Source organism: Cervus canadensis, chromosome 22 (genome assembly GCF_019320065.1).
Source record: "Cervus canadensis isolate Bull #8, Minnesota chromosome 22, ASM1932006v1, whole genome shotgun sequence".
In the NCBI taxonomy this organism is placed as follows: domain Eukaryota; kingdom Metazoa; phylum Chordata; class Mammalia; order Artiodactyla; family Cervidae; genus Cervus; species Cervus canadensis.
Window position 1 is genome coordinate 17,071,128 of NC_057407.1, and position 22,603 is coordinate 17,093,730.

The 22,603-nt window shown below is 34.8% G+C and overlaps 1 protein-coding gene across 35 annotated transcripts in view; it reads left to right on the forward strand.

Moving 5' to 3' along the window:
- The window catches only part of LOC122425174 (sarcolemma associated protein), a 147,613-nt gene that overhangs the window by 95,666 nt on the left and 29,344 nt on the right, over positions 1–22,603 (forward strand). For 7 of the 35 annotated variants that reach the window (XM_043443581.1, XM_043443579.1, XM_043443600.1 and 4 more), the window contains exons 7-13: positions 179–250; positions 1,505–1,645; positions 2,645–2,782; positions 3,783–3,951; positions 4,041–4,091; positions 4,582–4,632; positions 9,073–9,135. In XM_043443581.1, coding sequence (XP_043299516.1) covers positions 179–250; positions 1,505–1,645; positions 2,645–2,782; positions 3,783–3,951; positions 4,041–4,091; positions 4,582–4,632; positions 9,073–9,135 — 685 coding nt within the window. The remainder of the gene's footprint in view (positions 1–178; positions 251–1,504; positions 1,646–2,644; positions 2,783–3,782; positions 3,952–4,040; positions 4,092–4,581; positions 4,633–9,072; positions 9,136–22,603) is intronic. The other 28 variants (XM_043443592.1, XM_043443608.1, XM_043443596.1 and 25 more) reach the window with 7 other exon arrangements.

Consider the following 22,603-nt stretch of genomic DNA (forward strand, 5'->3'; position numbering starts at 1 on the left):
GCAGACAAAGGCAGAGTTATTTCTTAATGAACAAATATTGAACATTTAGCATTTTAAAGTGAATGTTAGTCAACTTTGTGATTTTTAGGTCTTTTTTTTTGGCAGTAGCAACCTTTTTGATATATGTTATTTTTTAACTACTCTGGGATTTTATTTATATTTCATTTTTCTTTAACAGGCTTTAATAGATGAAGATAGACTCTTATCACGGTTAGAGGTTATGGGAAACCAGTTGCAAGCATGCTCCAAAGTAAGTGTCCATCTCAAGTACCTAAAGAAAAATGCATTGGTTTTTATGTAGCTTCATTTCTTTGACTGTTATTTTGAATACATTAAAAAACATCTATACATTTTCACCATTTTTAAAATCCTTTACCATTACATGAAATTTCACACATACATGTAAGTAGAAAAAATTGTATACAGTGAATACCCATATACAATTCTCTTTTTTCCATCATAGTTGATATTTGTTGGAGAAACTGGGTCTTTCACCCTGTACAATTTCCCTCAATCTGGAATGATATTTAAACCTTCTTGCTCCTTCTCTACACCATAAATTTATACAGTCCATGGAATTCTCCAGGCCAGAATACTGGAGTGGTAGTGAGATATTAGTGATCTTTGATTATCCTTTCCAATATTCATTCTTTTATTTTGTAAAAATGGTAATACTGTAATTCTATCTTTCCTTCATTTACTAGATGCATTACTTCTATAAAGAGAAACTTCCCCTCATAAACCATTTTATTTTTCCTAAAGAACATTTTCTTTAGGAAGGGAAGGATGAGTGATTTTCTCCCTTTATTTACTGCATTTCAAAATAATGTTTTGGCTCCTTTTCATCTACCAAAGAATGACCAATGAAGGATTTTTTTCCTCCAAATGAGATTTACATATATATCATGGGTTAAACCTGTTTTGTTTTTCTTATTGATTCCCAGTTCTCCCATCTTTGGGAGACCTTCTTCAGGGACCTTCCTCAGGTTCTCACCTGAGTTCTTCTGGTAGCCCCCCAGCAGGCTTGGATAATAGCTTCCTGCTGTCATATCAGACAAGGTAGTCCAGACTCATCTTGTACATTTCTTCCCTTATACCTGAAATCAGCTTTTTCCTCAGGGTACTCTTATTCCTTTTGGTTTAGTTATTGTTTTAAAATGCTTGACACCCTTTAGAGGTTAAGAGATTATTTTTGCCCATAAGTGTAAATATTGTGGCTTTCAGAGAATATGGCAAGTATTAATAGAATAGTTCATTCATTTTGTATACTTGGGAGAAATTTTCAGTTTACTTTAACTTTTTTCTGTTGAAAGTATGAGTTAATATGCTTGTGAGAGCATAATTTACTAATGCAACTTATATATACAGCTTCAGTTAATACAGAGTTGACGTAATTTCCGTTTGGAGGTACCTTAATATAGAACTCAGAGAATATCACAATGTGTTATTTTTTTCAAATGGTAAATACTTAATAACTATAATTTTCAATATTTTTTAATCCTAGAATCAAACAGAAGATAGTTTACGGAAGGAACTTATAGCATTACAGGAGGATAAACACAACTATGAGACTACAGCCAAAGAGTCCCTGAGGCGGGTTCTTCAGGAGAAAATTGATGTGGTTAGAAAACTTTCAGAAGTTGAGGTATTTCAACTTAATAGATACTAACCAAGACTATAGTTTTACAATTTTAGCGTAAAAGTGCTAGCATTTCAAGACATTTCAAACTTGGGTATTAGTATATAGCTAGGAGGTTTTTCCTGTCTTATCTGGTGGGAAGGAGCAGTATGCTGTTTTCATTTTAGGAATGCTTAGCGTAGCCACGTGAGTTCTGGTGCTTATGGTCCCTAGTCAGTGATTAAGGGAATAAAAGCCTAACCAGGGAATTTTACTATTTCTGTTTTAGTTAGATTTCAACCTCCACACAGTGGACCATGATATGTGCCAGGGAATTGATCTCCTTTCATATAATTTTGTTTTTCTTCCGATTGAAGATAGTCGGTCTTAAGGCAGAGAGCTCCACCACTACTCTTAGCTTCCCCATCCTCCAGAGAGGAAAATTGTGCCTGAAAAAAAAAAAAGAAGAAGAAGAAAATTGTGCCTGGAGAGGGTTACTGTTTCCTTCTCCAGGGGCTCTTCCCAACCCCAAGATCAAACCTGGATCTCCCGCATCACAGGCAGATACTTTACTGTCTGAGCCACCAGGGAAGCCCAGTCTCTGTAATCCCCAATCCCAAAGTGACTGATTCACTGTCAGATCATTAATATGATGTGCAAAGAAAGAAGAATGATAATTGTCCTCTAATTTTGTTGATTGTGTACACATTATTAAATATGCTTTTAAGAAGTGATAGGCTTAAAATATTTTCAAGGCCAAAAGTCATACCCCATGAGCTTTAAGAAGTGTGATTATATGAAGGATCAGCCTCTCCTCCTTCCACGTTTCATTTTTCCAAGTTCTTTGTATTTTCTGTTTTAGCATGTACCTGAAGTAGATTGAAATTCTTCTGCTATTTAACTCAACCTTATATAAAGTCAAGTGTAGATTCTGATTTAGAACAGTCCATAGAATTATAGTTTGTATAAATTGAATTTAGAATGTGCATTTATTCTAAATCAGTTATCTGTAAACTTGAATTACAGCGAAGTCTTAGTAATACTGAAGATGAATGTACCCATCTGAAAGAAATGAATGAACGGACTCAGGAAGAGTTAAGAGAATTAGCCAATAAATATAATGGAGCAGTTAATGAGATTAAAGATTTATCTGATAAATTAAAGGTATGTATTTCTCAAACTGGAACTATATAAATTAATCCCTAACATGCTGAATAGCTTAAGAATTTAGATATTGCTGAATAGTTGTTGATGGAAAATTTGGTAATGGTTTGAATATATAGTATAAATCAGTTGACATTTAACCCAAATCCCATTACCAGTGATAATTAAAAGTTTGTAAAAGCTGACATATTTCCTTTGGATGAAAGTAAATAATCAGTAGTTCATAATAGGCATTTTAAAATATATAACAGTAAATAGATAAGAGTCAGCAAAACCCAAGATACTCAGACTTTTGGAAAACTAGAACCTGCTTTTCTTTAAGGTGTCTCAAATTCAGGGCCCAGCTAAGTTAGTGCTGGAGCAAACCCATAGAGAACCTTCACGTGATTCCTTCCAGGAGGCCAAAGCCTATGCGTGGACTGCAGCTCCCTGTGCTGTAGGATATTTAGGATGAGGACAGACCAGACCACATGTAATGCTATGTTGGTCCTGTAAAATGTTAGAACTGACTTTGTGAAGACCTGTTTTTATGTAATTCACACCATAGATTGAGTGGCCGGAAGATACCCATTTGTTAACAGAAGACCAGAGCATACCTCCTATTCATGTGAATGGTTAACCTACATAGCTTTAAATATTAGACTTGTTAAAAAGAGGTCATTTTAAAAAGTGCTTGATTCCTTTAGCTAAAAGTAATTTTGTTTAAAATTTCAGAATAAGCTACATTGTAGAACTTATAAACTAATTGAAACAATAGTAATTTCAAGGAAAACCATACTTCCCTCTTGAAAAAGGTGCTTTTCATTTTGACCCTTGTAGTCTATGTATGTATTATGTTTGCTTGCTTGCTACAAGTTTTTCTCTCGGAGTTGATACTGAGGGATGACTCAGTGCGTATCACTGACATCATTTATGTGAATACAGGGAGTCCTGCTTTAGACATCTTAAAACAAGGTCAGATTTTATTAAATAGCTGGATTTTCTTTTTCGTTTTCAACAGATAGCAGAGGGAAAACAAGAAGAAATCCAACAGAAGGGACAAGCTGAGAAAAAAGAATTACAACATAAGATAGACGAAATGGAAGAAAAAGAACAGGAACTTCAGGCAAAAATAGAAGCTTTGCAAGCTGATAATGACTTTACCAATGAAAGGCTAACAGCTTTACAAGGTAAGTTAGCTAATCCAGAAATTGATTTGATTTAATTTTTTCTTTCTTTTTATCTGTGAAATATCTTTTTCTTGGGCTTTTATTTACAGTACGGTTAGAACATCTTCAAGAGAAAACTCTTAAAGAATGCAGCAGCTTAGGTAGGTGTCACCAAATTTCTTACTTAAAGCTGAATTTTTATCATTAAATTTTTGTTTGCTATCTCACATTGTGTACTTGCTTTCTTTATGAGGGATGTTTTACATATTAGGTGTAAAGTATCTACCCTCTTTCAGAAAATTTCCTTTAAAAATATGCTTGATTGCCACCAGTGGGCACCATTGTGTAGTCTTTGAAATGAATGAAATTTATACATCTGAGATGGTCTGCTTTGAGGTATTTAAATAAGAAAAACACATGAACAGCAGAATCCTTTTTCTCTTGAGGTTCATCGAAAGGTTACTAAGCAGTTGTAGCTTTTTTTCTAAGATGATAGAAAATGGCAAGTTGAACCCTTCTTGTAAAAATAAAGTTAAACTGTTCAGTCAGTCTTAATGTCACTAGGAATACAAAATGCCATGGTTACACTTGAGACCAGTTTTAAAGTAACACTTTCTTTGATCAGGCAATGATACACTGTCTTAATCCTAGGGATACAAGTTGATGACTTCTTACCTAAAATAAATGGGAGCACAGAAAAAGGTAGTGTAAAAAACTTAAATATTTTTCTTTCATGATAGCCTTTTACCATTTAAGCAGGATAGAGAGGTCAGGGATTTTAGATTTTAAGTGTTTGGAGTGAAAAGCGTGCTGTTGATAGACTGTTAAATCCCATCTTTTAAAAATCAAGCTTCCTTTTATTTTGTAATTCTTAATTCTGTGAGCTGTGGTTAGATGTCCCTTGTTATATGGCAATTTCAGTTATTGAAGTAGTAAGATTTTAATAATGTTCAACTTTAGTGTTGGTTTATATAACATAGTATAGCTTCCCCTGCCCTCTACTATATTTTCAGAGACGATACCACCATTTTCTTCCATCAAGTACTGCTTTATGGGCATAATTGGCCCCTGTTTTTTAATATTTGTGCCCTGCCCCCTTCCTGGCCAAGAGTTTACTTAAAAGTCCAAAAAAGAAACAAAAATAGAAAAGAAAAAAAAAAAGTCCAGTGAGTCTTTGGATGTGTCATCGAAACTGCTCTCTTTATCTGTCTGTTTCATCAATCAGAGAAAAGGGAGTCAGTCATGTATGCCATCTGAAAAATTATTTTGTTCTTGATATCCGATCCTTCTTTCTGGTTAGCTAGGGTTATCTCTTGCCACAAATGTCTGACCACTTTTAGTTTTCCTACTGCAACATGGGTTTTCTACTCAATGGTTTCTATATTCCTTCAATCATGAAGATTTGTCCTCCCCTCCCCACTCATCCAACATTAACTGAGCACCAGCTATATGCCAGATCCTGCGTTAGATGCTTAGAGTACAAAATAAATAAAATTATTTTCTGTGTTTACAAATATATGTGTCTCTCAACTCAGTTTTTATGTATAGAAGATGCCAAGGTCAGTACCCAAAACTTCATACTAAATAGTTTTTCCATGTATCAGGGGATATCTTTACAGTTCTTGGGTGGCATCTAAACTCTGATAAAGTTAGGAGGTGCTTTTTTGGTTTGTTTTGGTTTGGTTGGTTTGTTTTTAATCAGGAAGTGGAATAATAGGCTCAGGTAACCATGTATATGTGAGGTGTAAGATCAAGAGCTAATATTCCATGTATAATAAATCTTGAAACTCTAAATTTAAAAAAAAAGTTTCATCAATTGTTGTTATTTGACTATTTTATGTATGCTTTGTAAAATAACATTGACATTAAAATTTCAGTTTCAGTTTCAATTTGAGACTTTTTAAAGGTGTAGTTTATATTCATTGCACCATTATTATTAAAGTATATTTAGTAAACATATGTAAAAAGACTTTATCTTCATCTTCTAAAAGCTTCTCATTCTTAAGTGAATTTATATTTTCTGTTGTTATTTTGCTCTTTTTTCTCTTTCTGGCATGTACTCTTCTCATTCAAATCCATCACCCTTTTGACTTGAGCATGTATTTTTTGATAAAGCTAGTGTTAATTCAAGCTGGGAGCAATATGTTTCTTTAGTTAACAATCTTTTTATGTACACTAAACCATCTTTATGCTATTTAGAGTTGTCAAATTACAGCTTACAGTTTTTTTCCAATTCTAGTTTATTTAAATGAGAAAAGCTGTAGACAACTCCTTGATTTAAAACTGAATAAGATATTAATGTTTTGGATACCTTAGGGTACTCCTGGCTATGATTATTTTTCCCTTGCAGGTGTTAGTGCTAAATTGAGTAGTGTGTGAGTGACTAATAGAATATCTTTAAAGAAACTGAGTAGTAAATATCTGGATAAGCACAGAAGCTTCATATTTAGTTACAGAGTAGATTACAGATAAGATGGGTCTATTCTGAATCATTTATGATATAGTTAGAGACTAATTATCAAGTATTCAAATATTGTCAAAGTCTGTAGTTATAATGTGCTATTAGATATAATTGTAACTAAAATTACTCTTTAAGTAGTAGAGGGAGAACCAAGTTTAGTTGTAAGAGAATATTTCAAAAATGTCTGGAGAAGTTAAGAGTAATAATACTTCTCCAGTAAACTCATTTTTAAGATTACTTAAATCTAAAGTAGCAGCTATAAGCACAACTTTGTACTATAATTTTTAAAATGTTACCTAGTAAGCATATTTTGAATATATCTTAGGTGGTATTTAGAAAAGTGCTGTCTAATAGAACTATCCTGAGTGCCACATACATAATTTAAAATTTTCTGTATTAAAAATACAATAAAGAATAGCTAAATTGTTAATAATATATTTAATAATACATTTACTTTAGCCCACTGTATCTAGAATATTATTTCAATATGTAGTCAATATTAAATGATTACAAATGAGTATTTCACGTTCTTTATTCCTTAGTAAGTTCTTGAGGCCTATAGATATTTAATTTATGCTGACAACACATCTCAATTCAAACTAGCAACTTTTTTTTAAGGACTCAGTAGTCACATGTGGCTAATGGCTACTGTATTGGACAACACAGGTCTAAAAAATTGAAAAACGTAGGTAACCCATGTATAAATAAAACACATTTTGTCTGGTGATTCCTATTATGTTTCTGTGTCTACTTTTTCTTTGCATTCCTACTACCCTCTTTAGTATCACAGGACACCATCACCATACCTCCTGCCCCCACACTTCAGTATCTGATTCCTGACTCCTGGTTTAGATGATCAGTGACATCTTTTATAGTCTTGGCAAAGTGAATTCCCTAGGGCTTGATTTCAAGTAATGAACTGCTAAAAGTGTCATGATCCAAATCATTTATATGCACTACCTGAAAGACTTTTCTCTCATGTGTGAAAGTCACATGTATATTTATCTTTTATATTAATCTTGTATTTAACCTAAACTAGTATAGTAGATATTTTAATGTAGAATCATATAGTAAGATCAGAGTAGGTAAAAAGTTTGATTTTTGGCTTGGTATGTGATGGTAGATTGTCCTGCGTTCATAAATTTCATCTGAAGTCTTGTGATGCTAGTTTGAAACTCGGTTTCAAATATGTTTTATACAGTCCTTTAGTTAGGCTAAAATTTAGTTTTACTGAGTTTTCATATTTAACAGTGATATTGTATAGTTTGAATTTTGAAAATGTTGTCATAGCTTACATAGGAAGTACTTTTTTTATTTAACTTTAGATTTTTTAAAAATTTTGAATTTCTATTGCAGTTAGGCTTTTTTTTCTTCTTGAGGCTATATTGTATCTCTCTATATTAATAATATAACTGTATGCAGCTATACAATTATATAAACTATATATAACTGTGTATGTATATATATAAATAAATATAAATAAATACATATGTGTATATATATAAATAAGTATATATATAAAAGAGCTGGCCTGACTTGGTGACTGAACAACAACAACAAATAGAAAAATATATATTTGCATACCATGTAGCTAGATAAAGGATAATGAGAGATTTGATGATGAGTGATGATAAATAAGAAAGCTGTCAGTATAGATGTCAGGAAAGGCTGTCCAGTGATCAGAGTAGGAGCTGCCTTTGCAGCAAAGTAGAGATGATGAGGTGAGGCCAGGTGAAGAGAAGAGAAGCTTTACCGTCAGTCTGACTCACTGTCCTTGCCAGGTTTTTGTGCTTCTACACCGTCAGGATGGTCATCATGTTGGAATGTATTTTTAACACTTGAACTTCCAATGTCTGTTTGGTAGTTTTGAAAGATATAAATATGTACTTGAAGGATGTTATCCAGATTTAGAAGTTGGCTCTTTGAATCAAAGTAATTAAAAGTTTACTGGAAAAAAAGGGCTGAAACTTTTATTAGACTATGTTTGGTTTTGATTCTCTTTACATATTTGGGAGAAAAATGTATTTAATCTGAGCAAAATCATTTACCAAGATTCTTATTTTAAAATGTACAGGCATTGTTTTTAATCATTTAGGCAGAGGTAAACAATGTAGTGATTTGATAGTATATGAAGTATAGATTAAGTGACTCAAGAGGAAAGACTACTTGTGAAATGAAAGTGTAAAAATTAAAATATTGTATCAGTTTCTTTACAACTTTAAGGCATTATTTTATGGTATTCTTAAAATATTTACTTTTTTGCCTCTTACCTTAGATGAATAACTTTGAATAGGGACTGTTAGGGAACAGTCATTTGAAAACCAATTCAGTAAGAAATATAAAATTTTTAAATTAATGGTATTTATTAAAATCACATGGAAAAATGCATTTTGAAAGCGGGAGAAGCTTTTTAAAGCAATATATGACAATGGTGTTCTTGAGCTATTTGGATAGAAACTGCACCTTTAAAAGCTAACCATTTGGGGTACAAATTAAGATTAAGTAATTACAGTTTTCACTCATGTAACTCCAAAATATGTCTGCTATTAGATATAGTAAACTTTGATTACTTACTCAATTACCCATGTTAGTGCAAACGTTTTGGTTTTCCTACCTTTGCTGTTGGTTTTCAAAAACAGCAACAAAGACTATATCCTTAAAGGTGTTTCTTTCTTTATTAGAGCACTTGCTTTCAAAGAGTGGCGGGGACTGCACTTTTATTCATCAGTTCATAGAATGCCAAAGTGAGTACAGAGTATTTTTCACATTGATTTTAATTAAGTCAGGGTCTAAATTGAAAAATGAGAGGAAAAATGAAGATCTTCATGTGTTTGTTATGGTAGCAGTGCACAAAGGCCATCTTCAGACAGCAGTGATTCTTTACATGCTGTTTCTGTTTCTCTCTTGTGAGAAAAGTGTTTCTCTTACATTTGCTTTCACAGATGGAGGTGAGCATTTCATGTTCCTCACAAAAAAAAAAAAAGATGAAGTTTCAAACTTTTTAATTAAAAATCATTATTGAATGGCGAATAAAATAGAATGTCAAGGAACTAAATGTCTGGCTGCTTAAGAGACAATAATAACGTTCACCTGTTTTACTAAAGTTCTACTCCTATCACAATTTTGGATTTTGAGTTCTTGGACAAATTTATTAAATGATTAGATGATGTCACAAAAATAATGATTTTGTTTGGGCATTAGGATAGCAAGAGCTTTCTAAGAGAAGAAGTAGTAATTGATTGTCCTTCAGTGTGACACGTGCTGCCTACCCTGAAGAAGTTGTACGAGGCTGATTTTAATAATATTTTAAAGATAGACTGGTTGGCTTTTGAGGTGATGTAGACCTCTGCTGAATTCTGAACAAAAAAATTTGTGAAATCCCCCTTACTTGAAAATCATGTGACTGCTTAAATCTGTAACAATGACAAAGTTGTCTTATTCTCTTAGTTTCTTAGTAACAATTAAAGGTCACTATGTGTAGTAAAAATTTATTCATGAAGTTTATACTTTTCCCTGTCAGACTCACACTTTGTCAGACTCTTTTTTTTCTTCCTGTTTGCTCTCTCTCTTTGAAAGGAGTTGGTTTTCCAAATATTTCTGAATTCAGTTGATGGGTGTGCACGCATGTATGGTTACTCTCCCACCCTCTGCTCCCACATCGCCAATCTGAAGAGCATTCATGGAATATAAAGTCACACCTGGTAATTATAGCAGGCACAAATTCAACAGATCAAATATTATACTCCTTAGAGTTGCTTTAAGGAAAGGTGAAATTTCATTGAATTGTTTTAGAAGAACTGTGTTTGTCCATTTTAGAGATTATAATATTGAATGTAAGCTTAATACAACTTTGAGCCAGATTCTTAATAAATATGGCGTGTTTCTTTGTTCTTTAACAGTTTTTTCATGAAGCAAAGATTAGTGCATCTTTTTCTTACCTTCTGTTTACTAAATCCCACTTTTATAGGCAGTTGACACTGGGATTTGGGCAAAATAATTGGTACCCACTAAAACCAACTAGCATATATGATCTAAAATATAAATCTTTAGGAGGATTTTATACTTAATTTTGTTACATGTGACCATTTTAAAATAAATTATTTTTATTTTCAACTTTTGGGATTCATATTTGAACGTAAAGAAATAAGAGCAGAGAATTATCAAAATAATGTTTATTAAGCTACAGTTGGCAAAAATAATTTAAAGTATTATTAAAAAAAGTATTATTATAAAATGTGTAAAATGTGTAGCTTTAGTTTTTTTTTTATTTTTTATTTTTTTTTGTAGCTTTAGTTTTAACACAGAGCAGTGTTTGTTTTAAATAAAGAAAAAGATGTTTGGATATGTTTTATTGAGTCATAGTTATGGAGATAAACATTCAGATTGAACAGAAGTTATATAAATTCTGGATTACAGCTATCTCTTCCATGGGGATATCAGCCAGTAAGATTATGTTTACACAGAGTATGTAATGGCATGGGAAAATGCTAAATGCGGTAGGTACATAGAGGGGGAAAATGAGAATATAAAACCCTGTTTTTGTGGACGAAGAATGAACCAAAGAACAGAAAAAATAAAATACGAGCATTCCTAGACATTTGAATCCACTGAGTTCTTAAGTATAAGAAGTTTGGGTTGTGAGTTCAGCTAGTTAGGGGTATACTTGTTATCTGAATCCATTTGATTTCTGAGTTTCCGTGGCAAGTAGCAAGAATTTGATTAATGAGAATGCCCATTGTACCTCAGATTTTCCAAATCTGTTTGGCTCCTTAAATTTGGATAGCTGGAGCTGGCATAGTAAGGGTCACCTCTGGTTTGATTTGTTCTCATTTCCATTATGTTTTGACATTTTTATTGTTTGATGACAAGATGCCATTGTAGAAATTATTCTGCCATAATAAGTATTATGGCAAGCAAAGCAAATTCAGCAAAAATCTTACTCAAGTGAACTTGTGAAACAATTTTGGATCATTTTTTTTACAAGCACACATAACCTTTTTTGCCATTATTTTCTTTAATAGGCATCCTGAACTGATTTATAGTCTTGAACAAGAAGCATTTATTCTGTGAGCAGTAATACTTTATATTCTTGTTTCCAGTCTTTTAAAAAGTGAATATTAAGAACCTGGCTTTCATTATTTACTGTGCTTGTATCCTGTAAATTCACTTGATGTTTTAAAAATTAGAAAGCAAAAAATAAATAAAAATTAGAAAGCAAATAGTTTAGTTTCGTAGGGGTTATCATGCCTATTTTAAACATATTGACAAGTTTTTTTCAGTTTATGTGTATGACTCAATAAGAGAACAATTTGGTTGTTGGCTCTCTCTGTTTATAAGGTGATTTTGAGGAAATTAAATGAGTCAAAACACACTTCAATTTGTTTTCCTTTTATGGTAAAACAGATTATGCTCCTTTTAATTCTCTTGTAGGAGAAAAGCTTTTAATCTCCAGCACAGAGATTGGATTTTGGACAGATTTAAATATAACCTTCTGCATAATTCCAGAACTGTGAAGTAAAATTTCAGTATAAAAATACATCATACAAAATCTAGGATAAGTAACATTAGTAAAACTTGCTATAAAGTTCTAGCAAAGTCTCTTCTTCAGAGATTGAGGCATGAAGTTTGGTTTAAGCAGAACTCCACATTCCATGTTCCCTGCAAATTGTAGTCACTCAGGGTTTACCATATAAACTTGTGTGAATACACTGAGAGCTCTGTGTGCTTGCCAGACATACTTTCTGGGTTAAAAATACACATCCTGTGAATTCATTTGCTTGATTAGCTCATGTGCTCAGTGAGAGGATGAAAGGTGAAAGGGAAGCTAGGGATGTAGAGACTCGCCATCAGCTGGTGGGCATGAAGTGAAAGAGAGCCTTCTTTGGACTGCTGCCCGCCTCTTTGATTTCTCTTGCTACTGTTTGTCACAGCAGCTGGATGCCAGAGAAGCTTTGCTGAGATCTGCTTTATGGAGACAAACTGCCCCTTCCCCACAAAGACATCTCCGTTTTGATGGTGGAGTTAGAAGTTCCATGAAATAAGCCTCATGTCTTTGTATTCTTAAAGAATGCTTTCTATATGACTTAGTAGTTTTTCTTTTTTCTTTCTTTTTTTAAATTTATTTTTTGGCCGTGCCTCTTGGCATGTGAGGTCTTAGTTCCCCAACCAGGGATCAAACCTGTGCCTCCTACATTGGAAGCATGGTCTTATCACTATACTGAAAGGGAAGTCCCAATAGTTTTTACTATTGTTAGGCAAAAGTCATTCTCTTATTTCATAGTTTATTTCTACTATTTCTACTTGTTTATTTCCTAATTTAAAAAGTTTTTTTCCCCTCCTTGCCTCCCATCCCATTTTGACATTGCAGTCACAATCTGTGTATGATTTTCTCATTCCATCCTCCTTTCTCTTAGGGCTTTGCTTTGACTCAGAAATTGCCTTATTTGGAGTAATGCTTTGAATCTCTGATGCTCATGTGATTGTTTACTTTTCATCACTCTATGATATCAGCCTCTCTGAACAATTTCAGGCTTATTCTGATTGCATATTGTACTTGAAACAGTTTTAAATTTTCATCTTTTAAACTGTTGTTTCTCTAAGCCAAAGCAGTTTATTTATGACAAAGAATAGAAAACGCTTGGTGTGGTTCCCTGTTCTTATTAGTTAATGTTCCCATTACAGGAAAGTCTTGAGTTTAAACTAGCTCATTTTTCATTTGTTCTCAGAGTAGTTGTTCAATTTAAGGTATAATGGAAGGTTTTTATTTGTTGTTTACTTGTACCAACCATTTCCCCAGTCAGCTAGCTTTCCAATATTTCTGCCAGATTTTCTCTCAATATAAGTGCACAGAAGATAGTCTTAAATTCATGCCAGTAATGTTTTGATACATAGACTGTTCCTTTAAAAAAAAAAACTATTTCTGTATTCTTGAAATTGGTTCATTTAATTTTAAATCTATTCTTGAATTTCAATCTTCTTTTCTCTTTTTTCTTTATTCTTAGGTTTTAAGACAAATAGCTTTTAGAACTGTTTTTATAGAAAGACTATCTTCTACAATGGGACTTGCTTTAAGTAGTTTTATTTTGCTGCAGAAAGTAATAACCTTGTGAAAGTCTGTATTATTAAAATTTGCAACCTCTCAGAAACAGTCTTTGCAGTAATAATAAAGCTTTCTTTCTACTATGTGAGCTGCTGTTCTCTGAAGGGAAATAAATTGTCAGCTTGATGTTGAATGCTACTTGTTAATTTTTACATTCTTTTTAAAAAAATACTTATTTATTTGGCTGTCTTGGGTCTTAGTTGTGGCAGGCAAGCTCAGTAGTTGTTCCACATAGGCTCTGCAGCATGTGGGTTTTAGTTGCTCTGTGTGGGATCTTAATTCCCTGACCAGGGATCAAACGCGAGTCCCATGTATTGCAAGGTGGATTCTTAACCATTGGACCACCAGAGAAGTCCCCTGGTTATATCTTGATGTTAATTCTAATCTCAGTTCCTTAGCTGTATTTCCCTTTAATGACCTTCTAGGTAACTTTAGCTCATTTTTATTTGTGATGTTTAGAGTTGGATCAAAGGAACATTTATGTGAATTCTGATTTGATCCCTCATTGGCAATATGATTGTGGGTGGTATGATCTTTTCAAACCTCAATTTCCTCTTTTATAAAATGGGATGGTAGTACCTATTTCATAGAATTATGAGAAATGAGACCGTTTTTACTAAGTGCTCTAAGTAATGCCTGATATGCAGAAATACATGTTACCTAGAAGGTAGAAAACTTTCTAGGGAGCATGAGGCAGGGTTTGGAAGATCATTGTCAGTGGGATCTTTCATGTTGAAAGCTTCTTTTTATTTCCAGTTTCAAGATAGTGAAAGCTAATTGATGTAGCTTTATTGTTCCTGTTAACGAAATAGGTTTCTGATAATCTAGCAATTGTCTAACTTTTAAATTACCAGTATACATGCCATTTAAAAGATTTGGTCCAAGCACTTATTTTGATGCCCTAGTCATACATACCATTATTTTTTTATAATGAAACCTAACTTTGAGGTTTAGAAATACTCTCCAAGTTAGCATTTATTCTTCTACTTTTCTGTTTAAGGTCCCTAGGGAACTGACACCCATATCTGATGGTCAGTGCTGTTTGAGTTTATCTGCTGTTTTCAGTTGGTTGTAGCTGTCATGTGAGGAAAGTGGCTCTTAAAGAACTAGGCACAGCTGTGCTTCTGTTAAGCTGCTTTTGTTTGCATGGTTTCTCATTTTCATTCTGTGCCACATAGTAATATAGCTACTATGTCATATATTTTTATCAGCCAAGAAATAAATTTGGTTCTGTTCTATTCAGTCTTTGACAATATTTGATGATTTTTTACAGTTCTATCATGTTTTCCGACTATACAAAGTGCTTTGGTGGTGGTTCTCAAATGTTGTCAAACTTACTAAAACCATCAGTTCTACTTCTTGGTAGGTTGTCTGCAGAAAGGCATATGTATATGGATCAGGTACAGATTCAAGAATGTTCACAGTAGTTCAGAACTGGGGAAAAAACCCAAAAGATTTTCAGTATTCAAATAGGTTAAAGAAAAAAAAACCACTGAGGAATATAGGATGAACAAAGTTCAAAAGCACTAAAATTATATTATTTAGTCACACATATTTGAGTAGTATGACTATAAAGAAATGTGAGAAATTAGGTACGTAAAAGTCAGGATGGTGCTTACCTTTATGGGATTGGAAAAGCAAATGTGGAAGGCTTTGGGGGTGGTGATTAGGTTCTGTTTCTTAATTTGGACTATACTCATACAGATGTTTTCTCTTTAAAAGAAAAAAAGACTATATTAGCCTATCCATTGTGTTTTATGCACCTTCCTGGATGCTATGTTTTATACTAAGTATGCTTTAAAATAGGGGAAAAATGAATAATTACCTCTGTAAAGTAACACTCAAAAAGAGGGAGTTTATTTTAAAAAAAGATCTTTTTTATCTTTCAGTTGTGCCACAGGAAGCAGTTCTTTCAGCCCCTCAGTTATCATTACGAGGGAGTTTGTGTTTTGCCTCTGAGAGGTCTCTTACTTCCAGTGATCCTAAATAGCTGAGATCTCCACCCCACGTCTGAGAACTAGTAGTCAGAAACCTTTTTGAAAACAATAATCTTTTCCTTAATATTTTAATTGCAGGGTACTAACGATTCACTGGATCTGATCATATAATCTTAAATACTTTCAGTAGTGATAATAGCAGCAGGTAATTATTATTTAGCACTTAATGTTGATACTGTTCAAAACTTTTTTAATGTATTTAATACTTAGTTTTTTAGAATGAGGAAAGTATTCAAATAATTTTTTAGAATGAGGAAAGTATTCAAATAATTTTTTAGAATGAGGAAAGTATTCAAATAATTTTTCCAAGTTTGATCTCTTTAAAAATAAACGCCTAATTTATTCATCCAGCAAGTATTATTAAGCATCTTACAATGTATTTACCTGGCATTATTTTAGCTTTGTGGTGTATAGAAATGAACAAGACACAAATAGCTTTGCCTTCATGGAATTTACATTCTCTTGAGAAAAAAATTAATAGGCTAATAATATGTCAAGTAGTGATAAGCCCATTGAAGGAAAAAATGGAAGATTATAAGGCAGTGAAAGTGAAAGTCACTCAGTTGTGTCCAACTCTTTGCAACCCCATGGACTATATAGTCCATGGAATTCTCCAGGCCAGAATACTGGAGTGGGTAGCCTTTCCCTTCTCCAGGGGATCTTCCCAACCCAGGAATCGAACCCAGGTCTTCCACATTGCAGGTGGATTCTTTACCAGCTGAGCTACAAGGGAATCCAAAGAATATTGGAGTGGGTAGCCTGTCCCTTCTCCAGGGGATCTTTCCAACCCAGGAATCTTAACCAGGGTCTCCTGCATTGCAGACGGATTCTTTACCAACTAAGCTATCAGGGCAGTTCAGTTCAGTTCAGTCACTCAGTTGTGTCCGACTCTTTGCGACCCCATGGACTGCAGTACGCCAGGCTTCCCTGTCCATCACTTAACTCCCAGAGCTTACTCAAACTTATGTCCATTGAGTCGGTGATGCCATCCAACCATCTCATCCTCTGTCGTCACCTTCTCCTCCTGCCTTCAATCTTTCCCAGCATCAGGGTCTTTTCAAATGAGTCTGTTCTTCGCTTCAGGTGGCCAAAGTGTTGGAGCTTCAGCATCAGTCCTTCCAATGAATATTCAGCTCTCATTTCCTTTAGGATGGACTGGTTGGATCTTCTTGTAGTCCAAGGAACTCTCAAGAGTCTTCTCCAACACCACAGTTCAAAAGCATCATTCTTCGGCGCTCAGCTTTCTTTATAGTCCAACTCTTACATCCATTCATGACTATTGGAAAAACCATAGTTTTGACTAGATGGACCTTTGTTGGCAAAGTAATGTCTCTGCTTTTTAATATGCTGTCTAGGTTGGTCATAGCTTTTCTTCTAAAGAGCAAGCATCTTTTAATTTCATGGCTGCAGTCACCACCTGCAGTAATTTTGGAGCCCCCAAGATAAAATCTGTTACTGTTTGCATTGTTTCCCCATCTATTTGCCATGAAGTGGTGGGACCGGATGCCATGATCTTAGTTTTCTGAATGTTGAGTTTTAAGTCAACTTTTTCACTCTCCTCTTCCACTTTCATCAAGAGGCTCTTTAGTTCTTCTTCACTTTCTGCCATAAGTGTGGTGTCATATGCATATCTGAGGTTATTGATATTTCTCCCCACAATCTTGACTCCAGTTTGTGCTTCATCCAGCCCAGCATTTTTCATGATGTACTCTACATATAAGTTAAATAAGCAGGGTGACAATATAAAGCCTTATAAATGTACTCCTTTCCCTATTTGGAACCAGTCTGTTGTTCCATGTCCAGTTCTAACTGTTGCTTCTTGACCTACATACTGATTTCTCAGGAGGCAGGTCAGGTGGTCTGATCTTCCCATCTCTTTTAAGAATTTTCCACAGTTTGTTGTGATCCACACAGTCAAAGACTTTGGCATAGTCAATACAGCAGAAGTAGATGTTTTTCTGGAACTCTTTTGTACCTATCAGGGCAGTAGGTACTAACAAAAGTGTTATGTGGGATTTGAACAGATTTGGTATTAAGGTGAGTGAGTTGTACATGTGTCTGAGGAAAGACTGTGTGAGATGGGGAAAAACCACATGAAAACCTAAGGCAAGTCTAAAGGAGTTTTAAAATAATAAAAATGCCTTTAAGAAATAAGTAAAAGGCCAGATAGTAAGTATTTTAGGCTTTGCATGTTAAAGGGTCTCTTTTATAAGTACCAACTCTGCCATTGTGGTGGAAACCAGCCATGGACAATATGTAAATGAATGAACCTGACCGTGTTCCTATAAAACTTGGTTTACCAATCAGGCAACAAGCTGAATTTGGCCCTGTGGGGCCATAGTTGGCTTGCAGACCTTGTAGATCATGGTAGGGACTTAAAATTTTGTTTTAAAGATGATAGAGTTTTGAGCAATAAATTTCTCCTAATGTGTGTTTATAATTTTTTGAAGAAGGTAGTACTTCAGTCTTCTAGAGAAAGATTAAAGTGGCTTTTAGAACCTGTGTTTATTTTGTTTCATTATTTGCTATATTCATATAACAAGCATTTGTAGAACCTGTATTATGTGACACAATTGTGTTGAGAAATTATTAATAAGATACCTCCTGCTTTCACTAGACCTAAAAGATTTATCTTGGTAATCCATGAAAAATACCTGGCACTATATCTGATGTATAGTATTTGAAGTAATGAGTATATTCTTCAAAGAGTTTATAGTATGGTGGTTAAGATGGACATAAATAAACCTATGCAGTATAGCTTAATAGAGACAGTAATGAAGAGTTAAGGAATGGGAGAGAAGAGATACCAAATTCATCCCAGAGAAAGGAAGAGAAGTTTTTGTGGGGTGAGATAAGCTCCTGTGAGATTTCTGGGTGAAGATGTTTGAGAAGTAGTTAGGCATCAGGGTTTTGGAATGTAAGAGAGAGAGAACGAGACGAGGCATCAATATGTAGAAGTTGTTTAAGTATAGCAGGTAGTTAATGCTATTAAAATTTTTTTGAGATCTCAGAGACTAATTTCTTTTTTCTTGCTTGATAGAACTATAAAAATCTGTACTCTGCTTTCCCCCAGTGCAGACAATGCTGCATTGGAAATCTTTGTACAAGCCTCTCTCTTTCCAGTGTGATGTGCAGAAGAGAGGTTGTGGCGTCAAAGGGCCTAAACTTTCAGCATTGGGATAGTTCCTGCCAAATTGCCTCTAAACAAAATAATCATACTGATTTACACTTCCCCTGAAAGGACAGAAAGCTACTCATTTACCCACCCCGTCTCAGTCAGTACTGAAACTCAGTAGATCGCCAGCCTGATGGGCAGATAATGTCGTGGTATTGTGTTAGTGGGTAGACCGTGGATTTCTCAGGTTTACTAGACATTTGCATTTCTTGGCCTGTGGATTCTGTGTTCCTGTTCTTTTCCCTTCTTTCCCCTGTGTTATTTGACTTTCTGTTATTAACTTTTGGAAGGTGTCATATCTTTGTTTGCCTTCTTCACAGGCCCTTTCCTCATTCCTTGCTTTGTTTTTTGCTATGACTGCCTTCTGACATACTGTTTATTTCTTTATTGCCTGCCTTCCCAGCACCATTAGAATAAGAGCCAGAAGGGCAGGGATTTTGTCATTTGTTCATTCTAATGTTTCCAACACCTGGGACAGTGTCTGGCACATAATAGTTAATGGTTAATGGTTCAATGAATGAATGAAGTGATTAATAACCTTTATCTGTTATTTGTTTTTCAAACATTTTCCCATGTTTGCACTTGCCCTTTAGCTTTGTTTATGGTGAGTTTGATCATGTAGAAAAATTTAACTTATATGAGATCATACCTATTAGTTTTTCCACACATGACTTTTGAAGTCTACAGTTTGCCTACCCCCTTTTTACCCCTTTATTCCCTTCATTCACTTCTCCCAGCTCCCACTCCCCACCTCTGCAAACCACCAGTCTGTTCTCTGTATCTATGAGCTTGTATGTTTGTTTGTTTTAAGTTCTACATATGAGAGAGATCATATGGCATTTGTCTTTCCCTGTGACTTCCTAGCACTGTGTTAGCACTTAGCACTGTTTTAGCACTTAGGTCCCCCCGTATTGTCACAAATGGCAAGACTTCATTCTCTTTTTATGGCTGAATGATACTCCATTATATATACATGTCCATTCATCTGTTGGTGCCTTATCTTGGCTGTTGTAAACAATGCTACAGTGAATAAGGCTGGTGCATTATTGTTCTTCCAGTTAGTGTTCTTATTTTCTTCAAGTAAATACCTAGAAGTAGAATTGCTAGATCATATAGTAGTTCTATTTTGAAGAATCTCCATACTGTTTTTCATAGTGGCTACATCAGTGTACATTTCCACCAATAATGTGCAAGGGTTCCCTTTTCTCCACATTCTTGTTATTTCTTGTCTTTTTGATGATAGCCATTTTAACAGATGTGAAAATGATATTATCGTATGGGTTTGGTTTGCATTTCCTTGATGATTAGTGATATTGAGCATCTTTCCATGTGCCTATTGCATTGCCTTTCGCTAAGTTGTGTCCGACTCTTGTGACCCCATGGACTGTAGCTTGCCAGGCTCCTCTGTCCATGGGATTCTCCAGGCAAGAGTATTGGAGTAGGTTGCCAATTCCTTCTCCAGGGGATATTCTCAACCCAGGAATTGAACCTGGGTCTCCTGCATTGCAGGCAGATTCTTTACCAACTGAGCTACGAGGGAAGACCTCATGTACCTATAGGCCATCTGTATATCTTCTTTGGAAAGATCTCTGTTCAAATATTCTGCCCACTTTTAAATGAAATTCTTTTTTGCTTTTTGACTTCTTTATACATATTTAGATCATAATCAGAAGAAAAGAAAGTCAGTGAAAGCCTGAGAAAAAAGGAATGAGCAAGCACATACAAGAAGTAGGAATGAGTAGTATCCTAGAAGCCAAATGAAAAGAGTTTTAAAAAGGAGGCAGTAAACTTTTGATTAAGTATGATGAATAGGTCCATTCATAGTAAAAGATAAAAGACATAAAACACAAGAACAGAGAGAATGAGAGTAGAAGCTTACTTTAGAACATAAAACAGACAGAGTTAGAGATTTTGAGGTTAGAGATTTTAGAGGATGGAAAGAAAATTCTTAATGAGTACGAAGTTTTCTTATGAGATGATAAAAGTATTTTGGAACTAGATGAAGCTGGTAGTTCCATATTATAGTGAATATACTAAATGCCACTTTATTGCTCACTTTAAAATTAATACACTATGTGAATTTAACCCCAGTTTTTTTTAGAAAAGACCATATACTGAGGTACATGAAATTTAAGACCACCAGAGATAAAGAAAAGATTCTGAAAACTGCCAGGGAGAAACAAAGGATCTCATCCTGTATTATTAATCATAATAAACTAAATAATAATATAGTGATAAATAAACCCTGAAATCATAACAGCTTAATTCAGCCATTTGCTTTTTTTTTTTTTTTTTTTTTAGCTGTGTCACAGGCTTGTGGGATCTTAGTTCCCCAACCAGGAATTGAACCCAGGGCACGGCAGTGACAGCCCAGAATCCTAACCTCTAGGCCACCAAAGTGAAAGTAAAAGTGTTAGTTGTTCAGTCATATCCGACTCTTCGTGACCCCAGGGACTATAGCCCACCAGGCTTCTCTGTCCATGAAATTCTCCAGGCAAGAATACTTCTCCAGGGGTCTTCCCCACTCAGGAATCAAACCCAGTCTTCTGCAGTGCAGGCAGATTTTTTTACCATTTGAGCCACCCAGGAAGCCCACTAGGCCACCAGGGACCTCACAAATATTTCCTTTTCATTTATGCTACATGTCCATGGTGAGGGAGAACATTCTGTTCCATATTGTTACTCAGGAATGGAGATTAATCTGAACACTTTGTTTCTAGAGTGGGAAAGGAACAAGTGTAGAAAAGTCCTGCTCTCTTTTAAATGCTTCTGCCTTGGCTAGAACCAATCACATGGACCTTCTTCAGTTAGGGACTTGCAGTGTGCAGTCTTCTCAGGTGCCCAGAAAGGTTAGGCAAACCAGGCGCTGCTGAGCACAAGAAATCTCTACCATGCATACTGAGGACCAAGGGTCTGACTGGCAGTAGACTTACCTTCCAATTTGAAGCTAAAAGGCAGTGAAATGTTTTGTTTTTTTTTTTAATTCTGAATGACAGTTTTTCCTGTGAAGTTATATATCTGTCAAACCATCAGTCAAATGTGAGCATAGAACAGTAGCATATTCAGAGGAGCAGAGTTACAAAGCATTTACCTTCTATCCATCTCTTATCCAGAAATTATCAGAGGATATGTTACACTAAAATAAGAGAATAAAATAGGAAGAGGAGGACTTTCCTGGTGGCGCGGTGGAAAAGAATATGTCTGCCAATGCAGGGGACACGGGTTCAATCCCTGGTCTGAGAAGATTCCGCATGCTGTGGAGCAACTCGGGCCATGTGCCACACTACTGAGCCCCAGTGCTGCAGCTACTGAAGCCTGTGTGCCTAGGGCCCATGTTCCACAAGAGAAGCCCCCGCACCGCCACTGGGGAGTAGCCCCACTCTCTGCAACTAGAGAAAGCCTGCACGCAGTAACAAAAGACCCAGTGCAACCAAAAATAAATAATTAAAAACAATATTTGGAGTCTGGGAGCAGGGAATTCTGCACAGGATATAGCTCAGACTGGAGCAGGAAGGTGAAAGGACTAGGGGAAGGGAGAGACAGGAATATATGATAGATTGCCTGGTATGTTTGATGATATTGAGAGTTTTAGGGTTCTGTAAGAACTTGGGCTGTGTTTGAGATATATTTTTTAAATTAGCAAAGCAAAAGAGGACATTATAAGTTCTGGAAACACTAAATGTATAAGAAGAAAAATATAATTATGGCATATAACTCAGATGCAGATAATAGTCATAATATAAATTCTGATTGCAGATGGACAAAATGTAACTCTTATTGAGAATATTAGAATATGAGAGCTTGCTCATCTGTAAGAGATCATCAGTAAATAATGCCTAAAATGGAAAAGTTAAGAAATAGCAATATATTACTTAGAAATGTGCATGTAAAGTTGTTGTCTGTGGGAAGTGATTTTTCAGGAATGGAAAGGAGTAAAACAG